Source organism: Neofelis nebulosa, chromosome 3, assembly GCF_028018385.1.
Source record: "Neofelis nebulosa isolate mNeoNeb1 chromosome 3, mNeoNeb1.pri, whole genome shotgun sequence".
NCBI lineage: Eukaryota > Metazoa > Chordata > Mammalia > Carnivora > Felidae > Neofelis > Neofelis nebulosa.
Genome location: NC_080784.1, coordinates 134,736,955 through 134,749,969, shown reverse-complemented (window position 1 = coordinate 134,749,969; position 13,015 = coordinate 134,736,955). Strand labels below are relative to the sequence as shown.

Below are 13,015 nucleotides of genomic sequence, written 5' to 3'. Positions count from 1 at the left end.
GTTTAGCTATGAATTTAACTTCTTTAATAGATGTAGAGTTATTTATCTATTTCTTCTTGGGTGAGCTCTGGTGGTTTCAAGGAATCTATCCATTTCTATAAATTGTTGGATTTATTGGCATAAAGTTGTTCTTAGTATTCCCTTTTTGTCTTTTGATGTCTATAGAATCTGTAGTATTTTCATCTCTCTCATTCCTTATATTGATAATTATGTCTTCTCTCATATTTCTCTGATTAGTCTGATTAGAGTCTGATAAATCTTATTAAGCTTCTTAAAAATCCAGCTCTTGGTTTCACTGATTTTCCTCTATTATTATTATTATTATTATTATTATTATTATTATATTTTTATTTTGCTGATTGTAGTTCTGATTTTTTATTTCCTTTTACTTAATTTGAATTTAATTTTTTTTTAGTTACTTAAGGCAGAAGCCATAGTCATTGTTTGAGACCTTTTTCTTTTCTTCTTTTTTTAAATGTTAATTTATTTGAGAGAGAGAGAGAGAGAGAGAGCGCTAGAGAGAGCACATGAGTGAGAGCAGGGGAGGGACAGAGAGAGAGAGAGGGAGAATCCCAAGCAGGCTGTACATTCAGCACAGAGCTGGACAGGGGGCTCAGTCCTACAACCGTGAGATCATGCCCTGAGCTGAAATAAAGAGTCAGATGTTTAACCAACTGAGCTACCCAGGCACCCTGAGACCTTTTTCTATCCTAACACAGGAATTTAGTGCTATAAATTTCCCCCTAAGAAGTGCTTCAGTGACATCCTGAAAATTTTGATCAATTGTTCTGTTTTCATTTTTATTTAATTCAATATATTTTGAATTTCTCTTTGGTTTCCTCTTTTACTGATTGGTTATTTAGAAGTATGTAATTTGGTTTCCAAATATTCAGATTTTCCAGAGATCTGTTATTGACTTCTTTTTCTTTCTTTTGTTACTGACTTCTAATTTAATTCTTTTTGGGTCAGTAACCATACTTTGCATGGCTCAAATCCTTTTAAATTTATTGAGACTTTTTGGGCGGGCCTAGAATACGGTCTATCTTGGTAAATATTCCGCCTGCATTTGAAAAGAATGTTTATTCTGCTATAGTTGGATGAAGTGTTCAATGGATGTCAATTAGATCAAGCTGGTTGATATTTCTCTTTAAATCTTATCAGCAATGATTTTTCTGCACTAGTTCTATCAGTTATTGAGATCATGTTAATTCAAGTCAAAGGACAAGGAAGAGAGGTTTAGTTCACTAATCTCCACTGGTGTCTCTGTGTGAGAGAAGGTATTGAGTTGCTCCCAGGAGTGACTCAGGACTCCTTAAAATTTGGTTAAGCCCTTTAAGCTACCCATATAAACATGCTGTCTAAATAAAAACAAAGTGCTTGTTATGAAGACACAACTTCATGGCAAATCCTTTTTCCATTCCCTTCATTCTCTTTCAACATTATTGTTTTCCCTGTAATAGTTCTATATATAAATCCTGAACTCACCACTGTTAGGTAGTGGTATATTAGTGCTTTTATGTGGTTCACATCCTTTGGTATTATAACATAAAGAAAAGATTGGAATATTCCTGAAAGTTCTGAAGAAATATACGAATAGACATAGATTGTCAAGTTTTTGAACACACAGACTAGATAAATGGTTTAGGGATACCTGCATTATGGTATACATATGGGGTTCAATAGAATGGTGAGTTCAGGGTAGCAAAACTTTCTGCTAAAAATAGTATCTGGTTTTCTATTTTGTCCTTCACAGCTAACACAAATAACTGAGAGATAACTGAGAGCTGAATATATTGTCTGTATGCACTTTTGCATATCCAGGTATCTTACAATAATTTTTGGTATTTTGAATATCTATTTTTAAAATTTAGTTTGAATACTAAACTGATCCATTCTTAAACCTCACATAAGTATTTCTTTAGGTCAGAGAGATTGCATGACAGTTACTATTTATATATGCTAAAGACCCCTCAGGCAATGTCAGGCTGTTGCATGTGGACAGTTTCTTGAATTATAGCACAGAAACTTTAATACCTACCTCAGGAATGATAGGAGTCTTAAATAGGTAGTCATATTTACTAAAGAAACCTAGAGTTTTCTTAGATTGCCAACCTTAGTAAGACAAGAAATGCCAGGGTGACAGAGTTTAAGTGGCTCTTTTCAGATATGTTACACTGATTCTCTATATTTAAGATGCAAAACAGCCTTCCAGGAGCTATTTAATTAAGTGAAAGTAAGTCTGGTCCCTTTGGAACCGAATGGTTCAGTAAGCAAATACATATCAGTATGTGAAGGAAGTGGGGGAAGTTATTATGTGCTTCATAGACACGGTGACACTTTATAACCCCATATCAGGGATCCTAAGCAGTGATTGGCTGAGGAAATTATCAAACTGAGTTTAAATTTCAGCAGGTACAAAATTGTCACGCAAAAGTCCAAGACAGTGAGCCACTTTCAGTCTTCAAAGAGAAAGATAAGAAATCCTGGATTTTCAAAGTCCCTTTGAAGGCTTTTAAGGTAAGATGAAACATCCTCTTTACTCAGAACCAACAGATTCCTGTAGAAATTTGAATTTCAGAGAAGAAGCAGACTTGACTTTAAGAAGTGAATAATCCTTATGATTAGATTTTTCCCCTTCTCTTTTGATTTGACAAATCAAGACTATGTATTAAAAGATAGCAGAAAATTATGTGGTAGGGATGCTAATTCCATCTAGAAAAGTATTGCATCACTGAAAAACAGGAATTTTTTTTACAGCCACTGTGTTAAAAGTATCAGTTGCTGATAGTCAGAAAAGGTATATAGAAAATGAAGCAAATATTTTAAATCTAAAATATTAACAACAGAATGAGTGATTAGAATACTTTATGCACACTTCACGAAAGCTCCATTACTGTTATTTTCATCTAGACAGGCCATCTTTAAGAATCTTGAATCTAAACACATTTTTTTTAGTCTCACCAATGCAATATAAGATGTGATGAGATTTAATAAAAAAGGAAAGAAACAATCTCTTCCTCTCAAATAGTAACAATAGTGACATTTAAACACTGATTCTGTTGGGAAATAAACGTTGATTTAGGAATTTTATTCAACACTTTATGGTACATTTACTTCAAAGTCTGGCTGATCCACTCAGTGATAAGCCCCATGAGGGTAGGGCTCATATCTATTTCCAGGGCTGAGTATCTGGCCCACATTAGGTCTTCAAATGTTGAATGAATGAATGAATGAATGAATCCCAGTTTACATTTAATTTTTTGGTCCCTAAAAAAATCAACTTTCAGCCTAAAAGATTAGTTTTTTTTTTCTTGCCAATTGACATTAGGGTTTTCAAAGCTAGATTAGAATACTTCTACTTAGGATATCTGGAGATTCCGACCTCTATCACATACTTTTTCTGTTTCACGGTATCATAATAGGTTTGGAAAATGAAAGAGGTTTCAAGCTGACAAAACTAGGGGCATTTCTATAGCAGTCTTTTGAGCTATTCACTCACCTGTGGATACAGTGGCAAGCATCATGGTGCACTGTGCAATTGTTCTGACATGGACCTGAAAGAGACCCAAAGTAGTCAGGTTGCTGGACTACAGTTTAGAAATGGGATGCGCATAACCCTGACCTTCACTACAGGTACCTTTCTAGGACACCATGGTTCCTCCAAATCACAGTGTATACCAGCCTTCTGCAGTCTATGTAATAATTAGGTTTGCTACTGCAAAGTACAGTGTAACCCCTGCTTACTAAACAGCTGCCCTTTAACATCTATGCCCTAGAACTCTGTATTATACTTGTCCTGAGGTCACCTCAGCTTCATTTTTAATCCACAGTATTTTTAAAGGAGGTTTAGCTATTCTTGGCTTTCTACTGAACGGCTATAAGAGTAAGCCTTTTTTTCTCCCAGAAACCATGTCCTCTCTCCTGTGAGGAATTGCCAATTCTATGACGGTTGACATTCACTGAGGTTTTATTATGTTTCCACTATCAACATTAAATTCAATCAAAGCTATCTTATGACATGTATTACCATAATCTATAAACCCAGTGGGAGTTCATGAAATAGGAGTAAAACTTTTTCCCTTTCTATATAGCATCATTACATCAAAAAATATAATTTTCAGTAATAGCAATTTAAATTTTTGATTCACATGTACTACACAATGTCTATTCCAATCTACCTATCTATTAATTATACCATTTCTGAATGTTAATTCTAACATGAATAAAGGATCTTGTTGTTAGAAGTTCCACATAATAACTGCTATCATTTATTAAGGGATTGCTAACTACCCAGAACGGTACTAGGCTGTGCTTATACCAGTAAGTATTTATTCACCAACAATTTTTAAAAACCATCTTTTTCTGTACTGAGTGTTGGAATACAGTGATCACCAAAACATTCTCCTAGACCTCAGGAGCTCTCAGTAGATCAGGGGAACATATATATAACCAGACTATGTTCAAATAGTACAATATGCTACCAGTGAAGTTTGCAGAAGCTACTAGGCATAAAGAGGATAGAGACGTCAAATGCCCTTTGACTTTGAGTCAGAGAATGCTTCTCAGAGAAGATTCTTCTGCTAAGGTAATTGGGATAATCCTAAAGCACAGGTATTATTATCCCAGATGGAGGAAATAAAGGTTTAATAAACCTATTTAAATTTCTCAAGCTCACACATCAAGTAGCAAAGGCAGAACTTGAACCCAGGTCCCTAAATCCAAACTCCATGTTCCTTCCACTAGCCAAGGCTCCTTGATGCTACAAAGTTCTTTCTTTTACAGTCAGTAGACTGCCACTTGTATGGATTTGGTGTGGGGATGATAAATAATTCATCCTTTAAGCATAATCTTAGATTTAGTTAATACTTAAATAAAACTATTCAGAAGAAATGTTATTACCATCAAGAACAGCAAGAAAAAGTTATGGTTATGCCCTTTGCAACTACACAGCTCTGTCCCTTCATTGGCATAGGCAGAAAAAAATCTAGTTAGCGACCTCAGTGCTAAGCCTGATGATGCTGCCTGTATGACTCTGTGAACATTCCAGATATGTTCTGGAACACTGAGTTGTCATAACCTTCTTCTTGCCCAGGAAAAAGTCAAATGCTTCTTGACCAAAATAATACCTTATTATTATTGGTTATCATCTTTTGCTTTATAAGTAATTTCATGCTGTTATTTTTTTTCTTTAAAAACAGGTTAATATTCCTAAAGAAAATGAAGATAATTATATATTTTTGCATTTGGTCAGCAGCATGGGCCATTCCAGTAAGTATGTGTTCCTCAGAAGACTCTCCTTACTTTCCTATCTCTTTTAACCTACCATCAAATAATATATATTTAAGATTTTGCAGATAAGTTGTGTCTAAATATCTAGATTTGCATGAAAGAATTTAACAAGATATTTTTGGGGGTCTTCACAAATCCAAATATGCACTCCAATTCATGCTCCTATTACTCAAATTGAAACTCATGTCTTGTCAGATGGATTATTACTTTTAATTGTTTTTTTTAACGTTTATTTATTATTGAGAGACATGAGAGGGACAGAACATAGGCACTGGAGGGGCAGAGAGGGGGAGACAGAATCAGAAGCAGGCTCCAGGGTCTGAGCAAGGTGTCAGCATAGAGCCCGACATGGGGCTCGAACTCACAAACCGTGAGATCATGACTTGAGCTGAAGTTGGACACTTAACCGACTGAGCCACCCAGGTACCCCGGATTATTACTTTTAAAATCCATTCAAATTAGGGGCGCCTGGGTGGCTCAGTCAGTTGAGCATCCAGTTTCGGCTCAGGTCATGATCTCGCCATTCTGAGTTCCGGCCCTGTGTCGGGCTCTGTGCTGACAGCTCAGAGCCTGGAGCCTGCTTCAGATTCTGTATCTCCCTCTCTCTCTGCCCCTCCCCCACTCAAGCTCTGTTTCTCTGTGTCTCAAAAATGAATAAATGTTAAAAAAATTAGAATAAAATTCATTCAGATTGTAATCCCTTCAGTAGCATGTATAGTAAAATTGGAACAATAAAGAGAAGATTAGCATGGACCCTGTACAAGGATAACACACAAATTTGTAAAATTCATTCAGATTAATTTACATTCAATGCCCAAAAGTCATGGAGACTTTAGCCATCTTTGCTCATGCCCTATCAATTTCATTCTAATATCAATGAAGCCTGCATTATTTAGGAAATTTTCAAGAAATGAAAACAGGAAAAAATCTGATTTTTTTCAACATAGGAGAAAATGTTTCACTCATATACTTTTTTTAATGCTCCTTGGGGAAAATTTGGAATATACAGATAAACACCAAGAAGGAAAAAGTTAGGAAAATTAAACCATTTATAATTGTATTAGCCAGCTGCTAAGGTTAACATTTTGGTATGTTTTCATAATATCAAGCACATTGGTATTTATGTAGTTGAGAATTTTCTCAACTATCAAATGTACTCCTGAAGGACACAGAAGTAGCATATTACTAGCTTTTGTTTCTGCCCTGGCTCTTGTCAGACCTGCTATTTTCTTGGAGGTTTTGGCCAGGATTATACTTAAGGTGGGTCTTGTGCTAGTGTGGGAGGCTTGTACAGAAACACCACAGGTCTATCTCCTCATTTTTATAAAAGACAATTCTCCTGAGATAAGTAGTCTGGTTAGTACTTCAATAAAATTGGTAATACCATTGTGAAAATTACCTGTATGCCCAGTTAAAATTCTACATAAACTATGAAACAAACCACTTTTGTTTTCTGCCTGATTAGATCACACGTTGGCCTTTGTGTTCTATATTTTTTTCTTTATTTAGGGGAAAATGTGTGTCTGTGTGTGTGCACACATGCATGTGTGCATGCATGCATGGACACAAAATCAGAATGTTTTCAGTTTCCAATATTTTCATTTTGGTAGGTTCCTCAAATCAAGCCACTGGAGAGACATGCTGTTGACAAATCTGTGAATGTAAAACTTCTAGAGAAAGCAAAAGTGCCAATACAGGTATAAGATATAAAATGTGTTTCTAAGCTGTTCTTAAAATTCTATTAACTTCCAGAAAACCGATGCTCATCTTTTCAGTTCGTTGTGCTTCAAGATGATATCTACAACTTACTTGGAATTGTTTCTCTTCTCCAGGATGAGTTAAATGTCAATGACACCAACAAAGAAGGTAGTGTCCCCCATGAAAATGAAAGAGGAAGGCAACAGTATGCTGACGATGGTTACAAAGGAGAAAAAAATGGCTCTGAGTGGGCAGAAGTAGGAGGGAAAAGTTCCTCTACACATTCCATGTTAGTAAATGAAGAGGGGAATATTGAAGATCAAAATGGGGTCACAGGAAAACCAGAAACATATGGTTATGATGGGATACATGGAAAAGAAGGTAGCACCACAGCAAATGGCACTGGGGGACAAGTAAGCATTCTCGACAATGCTGGAATTGTAAATGGGACCAATGTTAATAGAAAAACTGATAAGAATTCAAACAATGGAGATGTTGGAGATGCAAGTCAGAGTGAGGATGCCACTGTTGTCCAAGAAGATGGACATCAAATAGATGGAAGCAATAACAGTACAGGCCATGAGGATGAAATAAATAGGAATTCCTGTGGAAATGAAGGTAATACAAGTGAAATAACACCTCAGAGAGAAGGTGAGAGAAATGGGAATCAGGAAGGAGTAACACTAGGGGGAAGTGGAGCTGGCAATGGAGAAGATGCTGGTCTGGATAATTCTGAAGGGAGTCCTAGTGGGAATGGAGCAGAGGAGGATGAAGACAAAGGCTCTGGTGATGATGAAGGTGAAGAAACCGGGAATGGAAAAGAGGACACTGGTAACAGCAAGGGCCAAGAGGGTCAGCCTCATGGAAAAGAAGATAATGATAATAGCTTAGGTCAAAATTCAATTAGTAGTGAAGATGATGACCCTGAAGACAAAGAAGATCCCCATGGCATCGATGGAGACAACACTTCCAAGAGTGAGGAGGATTCTGATGGTATTCCCAAAAATAAAGATAGCCAAATAATAGAAGACATGCAAATACCCAATCACAGAGAAAACAAAGCTGTGGAAAAGAAAATCACTGATGAATCAGAGCCAAGTGCTATTGGGAAGAGCCAAGATAAGGTTAGTTTGTGAAACTGACTTCTTTCAATGGCAGTTTAAATTCTCCCTCTCCATTCACTGACGGTAACATAAAAATAAGTCGTAATAGGCGTTCATCTCTTTTTGCACCTAAGCTACGTGAATATTTAATGGGAAAGTTAGAGTTCTTACTAGACTTTGATACAGAACAATTTTTAAAAGCAGATACTTGTGAAAATTTGACTACAATTTTACAAGTCTAATACTAAATAACTGATTCACCATGTAACTGTCCACACAAGTTCCTACTGAGTAAAAATGCAAACGGGTTGTTTTATAATCTAAATACCAGAGTTCTCTCACGTGAATAAAGCACATTTTCACAAATAGAAGTTTATGAAGTATTGGAAGCTGAACTTCTGTTCCTCTGGTTACCTTCCCCAGTCAGTCTTCCTCAGACCAATGCAGTTTGGCAGCATAACACCAACTAACCAATCATTCTTTTCTCCATATTTCCACAGGGAATAGAAATTGAAGGTCCCAATAGTGGCAACAGAAACAATATTACCAAAGAAGCTGGGAAAGTTAGTGAAGCTAAAGAGGGTAAAAGACAACATGTAATGGTCATGGGCAAAGGAAACATCAAGACACCAGGAGAGATTGACAACATACAAGGACCTGGTCAGAAATCAGAACCCGGAAATAAGGTTGCACACAGCAAAACAGGTAGTGAGAGTACTAGTGATGGATATGACAGTTATGAGTTTGATGATGAATCCATGCAAGGAGACGATCCCAACAGCAGTGATGAGTCTAATGATAATGATGATGTCAATTCTGAAGGTGACAATAACAGTGATAGCCGAGGAGATCCTGGTTATGACTCTGATGAATCAAAAGATAATGGCAATGACAGTGACTCAAACGGAGGAGATGATGATGACAGTGACAGCACATCAGATGCTAATGATAGTGACAGTAATGGCAACGGTAACAATGGGAGCAATGACAATGGCAAACCAGACAGCAGCAAAGATAAATCAGACAGTAGTGACAGCAGTGACAGTAGTGACAGCAGCGACAGCAGTGACAGTAGTGACAGCAGCGACAGCAGTGATAGCAGTGACAGCAGTGATAGTGACAGCAGTGACAGTAGTGACAGCAGTGACAGCAGTGACAGTAGCGACAGCAGTGACAGCAAGTCAGACAGTAGTGATAGCAGTGACAGTAGTGACAGCAGCGACAGCAGCGATAGTAGTGACAGTAGTGACAGCAAGTCAGGCAGCAGTGATAGCAGTGACAGTAGTGACAGCAGTGACAGCAAGTCAGAGAGCAGTGACAGCAGCGACAGCAGCGACAACAGTGACAGCAAGTCAGACAGCAGTGACAGCAGCGACAGCAGCGACAGTAGTGACAGTAGCGACAGCAAATCAGATAGCAGCGACAGCAGTGACAGTAGTGACAGCAGTGATAGCAAGTCAGACAGCAGCGACAGTAGTGACAGTAGTAATAGTGACAGCAGTGACAGTAGCGACAGCAGTGACAGCAAATCAGACAGCAGTGACAGCAGTGATAGCAGTGACAGTAGCGACAGCAGTGACAGCAAATCAGACAGCAGTGACAGCAGTGATAGCAGTGACAGTAGCGACAGCAGTGACAGCAAATCAGACAGCAGTGACAGCAGTGATAGCAGTGACAGTAGTGACAGCAGTGACAGCAAGTCAGACAGCAGTGACAGCAGTGATAGCAGTGACAGTAGTGACAGCAAATCAGATAGCAGCGACAGCAGTGACAGCAGTGACAGTAGCGACAGCAAATCAGATAGCAGCGACAGCAGTGACAGCAGTGACAGCAAATCAGACAGCAGTGACAGCAGTGACAGCAGTGACAGCAGCGACAGCAAATCAGATGGCAGTGACAGCAGTGACAGTGACAGCAGTGACAGCAAATCAGACAGCAGTGACAGCAGTGACAGTAGTGACAGCAGTGACAGCAAGTCAGACAGCAGTGACAGCAGTGACAGCAGTGACAGTAGCGACAGCAAATCAGATGGCAGTGACAGCAGTGACAGTAGCGACAGCAGTGACAGCAAATCAGATAGCAGTGACAGCAGTGACAGTAGTGACAGCAGTGATAGCAGTGACAGTAGTGACAGTAAATCAGATAGTAGTGACAGCAGTGACAGTGATAGTAAATCAGACAGTAGTGACAGCGGCAATAGCAAATCAGATAGTAGTGACAGCAGTGATAGTGACAGTAAATCAGACAGCAGTGACAGCAGCAATAGCAAATCAGATAGTGACAGCAGTGATAGTGACAGTAAATCAGATAGCAGTGACAGCAGCAACAGCAAATCAGATAGTGATAGCAGTGACAGCAGCGACAGCGACAGCAGTGACAGCAGTGATAGCAGTGACAGCAGTGACAGTGACAGCAGCGACAGTAGTGACAGTGACAACAGTGATAGCAGCGACAGCAGTGACAGTGACAGCAGCGACAGCAGTGATAGTAGTGACAGTGACAACAGTGATAGCAGTGACAGCAGTGACAGTGACAGCAGTGACAGCGACAGCAGCGACAACAGTGACAGCAGTGACAGCAACAGCAGTGATAGCAGTGACAGCAGTGATAGCAGTGACAGTGACAGCAGTGACAGTGCATCTGATAGTAGTGATGACAGTCACAGCAAGAGCAAGGCTGGTAATGGCAACAATGGAGGTGACAGTGATAGTGACAGTGAAGGCAGTGACAGTAATCACTCAACCAGTGATGATTAGAACAAAATAAAAACCCACAAGATTTTTTTTTGAAAAGTCTAGTGAGTAATTTACAGGAAATGAAGATTTCTAAGGAAGGAAAGAAAGGGGAGACATAAACAAAAGATGTAAACATTCACAGAAACAGTGAGAGAAATAGTCAAATTGTCAGATTTGGAACCAAGTTCCCACACCCTCAGGAGAGAATCTGAATGCATGATCTTTGGTACGTGCATGTTAAAACACATTCTGAAAAGATTCTGTTAAAAGTACATATCTAAACATAAAAGAACAATTAAAATATTCTTTAATACTTTACATAGAAACCTCAAGTAATCACGTACTACATGATAACTTTAATTTAAATGCCAAGTGCTTCAGGGAACGTAGCAAGTAAACACATCTTAAAAACAACCTGTGGCATTGCTTTAATCTTTCAGTAATTATACATTCTGGATAGATGGTCTGCTTACTGCTGAGTAAAAGATGCTGTTACCATGATATTCAGCTTGGCTACGCATTCATTTGCTTGTTCTAAGGAAGAAATAAACTTGTAACATGAATAAGAAATGCAGCAACAACTGAACCTATCTGGACCATGGGAATAATCTATCTCATTATTGAATGGAATAATTACAAATTAGAAAAAATTTAAAGAGTGCTAGTCAGAAAATAATTCAGAGGCTGGTTTACATAACAAAATCTGATGTACAGTATTTCATTCCTGCAAAGCACTGGAAATTTAGCATAATGTTCCTTAAACTATTGACAAAATTGATGCAGTACTTAGAACAGTGTCTTGCCTCCAGTAGCACTCTCCAAGTATTAATAAATAAATGATACATGAATGAAGGACTCTTAAGAGCGGGTTCACTTTTTGAACTCTATGTTCAGAGCTCTGTTAAGTGGAATTAGCATTTTTCTACTTCAGTCTCACCAAGTCAAACTTGGTTCACATTTCCCTTTTAAACCCCTACATGTCTAAACTCTCAGATCAGACCCTGAGACTCCCTTCTCACTGTTAATCTCTTTAATAAAGCCAACAGTTGCTGGTAGGTAATGCTTTGGAAATTACTCTTCTTTGAGAGTCATATATGCAACTATAATCTGAGCATGGATTGTTCTACTTTTGCATGAATGAGGGTAATTCTTAGTTTCGAGGTAAAGCCCAAACCCTGCAACATGAGGATCTCAAAGATGTATGCAACTAAAGTGTGCTATTTAAGAGGGTGGAGACAGAATTTATCACCCAAGCTAGGAAATGTTTGAAAGTGAAGGGGGTGCTATCAATAGTCACTTGGGGATAGGAGGTGTAAATTGAGATTGTTCAGGAATACTGGGAGATGCAATAAACATAGCCATAGACCTTTAAGGTATTCTTCAAGACTTAGTACCGATGATTTGTAACTTTCCTCTTTTTCCATTTAGGCAATTATTTTTAGATTTGTCTAATCAAAGGTAAAAATCTAGTAGCAAAGTTCTGAATGAAACTTCTTTGATGCTAATTTTCAACCAGTCATCATTTGACAATTTATTTCCTAATATTATGCATATTTTATAGAGTTTCAGTAGGTTTTGTTTCCACCTTCTTTCTCCTTTAATGTAAGAGTTTCTTAGGTGAGATCAGCATTACAAGGAATACTGCTGAAGGATTTAAAAATACTACTATTCATAAACTATTCATACTCATAGTACTGTAACATTTCAAGTCCCTACTATATTATAATCATGTAAATGACTCCAAACTTCTTTCCTTAAAACATGTTCTAGATTTTTAATTCCTTTAGGCTTCAGCTTTTTGTCTTTTTTTAATTTGTAAAGTGTGGCTTCTAGTACCTGTCTCACCTATTTTTAAAGGTTGTTATGAGCATTAAGCCAGGCAATGGATGTGAAACTCTTTGTAAATTATACAAGATATGTAAATTAAAGAGAATTAATTTTGGTGTTACAATAAACCTCTATTTATGTGACTATTCACAAGGAAAACTCCCTTAATCTTAATGGGTTTACAAGTCCTTACTCCTTAGATCACATTTTGAAGATTTAGCTATTTTTAATTGAAAAAATAACAAGTATATGCACAAAATAAAAATTTCAAACACTATGAAAAGGTATAAATATATTAAATCTTCCTCATCCCAGATTCCTAGTCCTCTACTTCCCTTCCTTGAGGCAATTCCCATTACTAAT

The 13,015-nt window shown here is 37.7% G+C and overlaps 1 protein-coding gene, 1 long non-coding RNA gene and 1 other non-coding gene across 4 annotated transcripts in view; 2 read left to right on the top strand and 1 right to left on the bottom strand.

The window, feature by feature from the left end:
• Window positions 1-3,558, bottom strand: part of LOC131507353 (uncharacterized) — a 75,273-nt gene extending 71,715 nt beyond the window's left edge. For both annotated transcript variants that reach the window (XR_009259459.1, XR_009259460.1), the window contains exon 1: window positions 3,500-3,558. This is a non-coding gene — a long non-coding RNA (uncharacterized LOC131507353). The remainder of the gene's footprint in view (window positions 1-3,499) is intronic.
• Window positions 3,559-5,217: 1,659 nt separating this feature from the next.
• On the top strand, window positions 5,218-11,019 carry DSPP (dentin sialophosphoprotein). Its single transcript, XM_058719716.1, has 4 exons — window positions 5,218-5,268; window positions 6,900-6,986; window positions 7,122-8,111; window positions 8,591-11,019. Exons 1-4 carry the CDS (start codon window positions 5,218-5,220, stop codon window positions 10,844-10,846), a joined length of 3,384 nt encoding a protein of 1,127 aa, XP_058575699.1. The 3' UTR covers window positions 10,847-11,019.
• LOC131508192 (U6 spliceosomal RNA) lies at window positions 5,986-6,089 on the top strand. The gene has a single exon (XR_009259902.1). It is a non-coding gene; the product is annotated as a U6 spliceosomal RNA (small nuclear RNA).
• Window positions 11,020-13,015: the final 1,996 nt, after the last annotated feature.

What these genes read in the sequence shown, in the direction of transcription:
- DSPP (XM_058719716.1), top strand. Translation starts at nt 5,218, where the DNA reads ATGAAGATAATTATATATTTTTGCATTTGGTCAGCAGCATGGGCCATT. An exon ending in CAGCAGCATGGGCCATTCCA is followed by an intron (nt 5,269 to 6,899) that starts GTAAGTATGTGT and finishes TCATTTTGGTAG; the next exon opens with GTTCCTCAAATCAAGCCACT. An exon ending in TTGGGAAGAGCCAAGATAAG is followed by an intron (nt 8,112 to 8,590) that starts GTTAGTTTGTGA and finishes ATATTTCCACAG; the next exon opens with GGAATAGAAATTGAAGGTCC.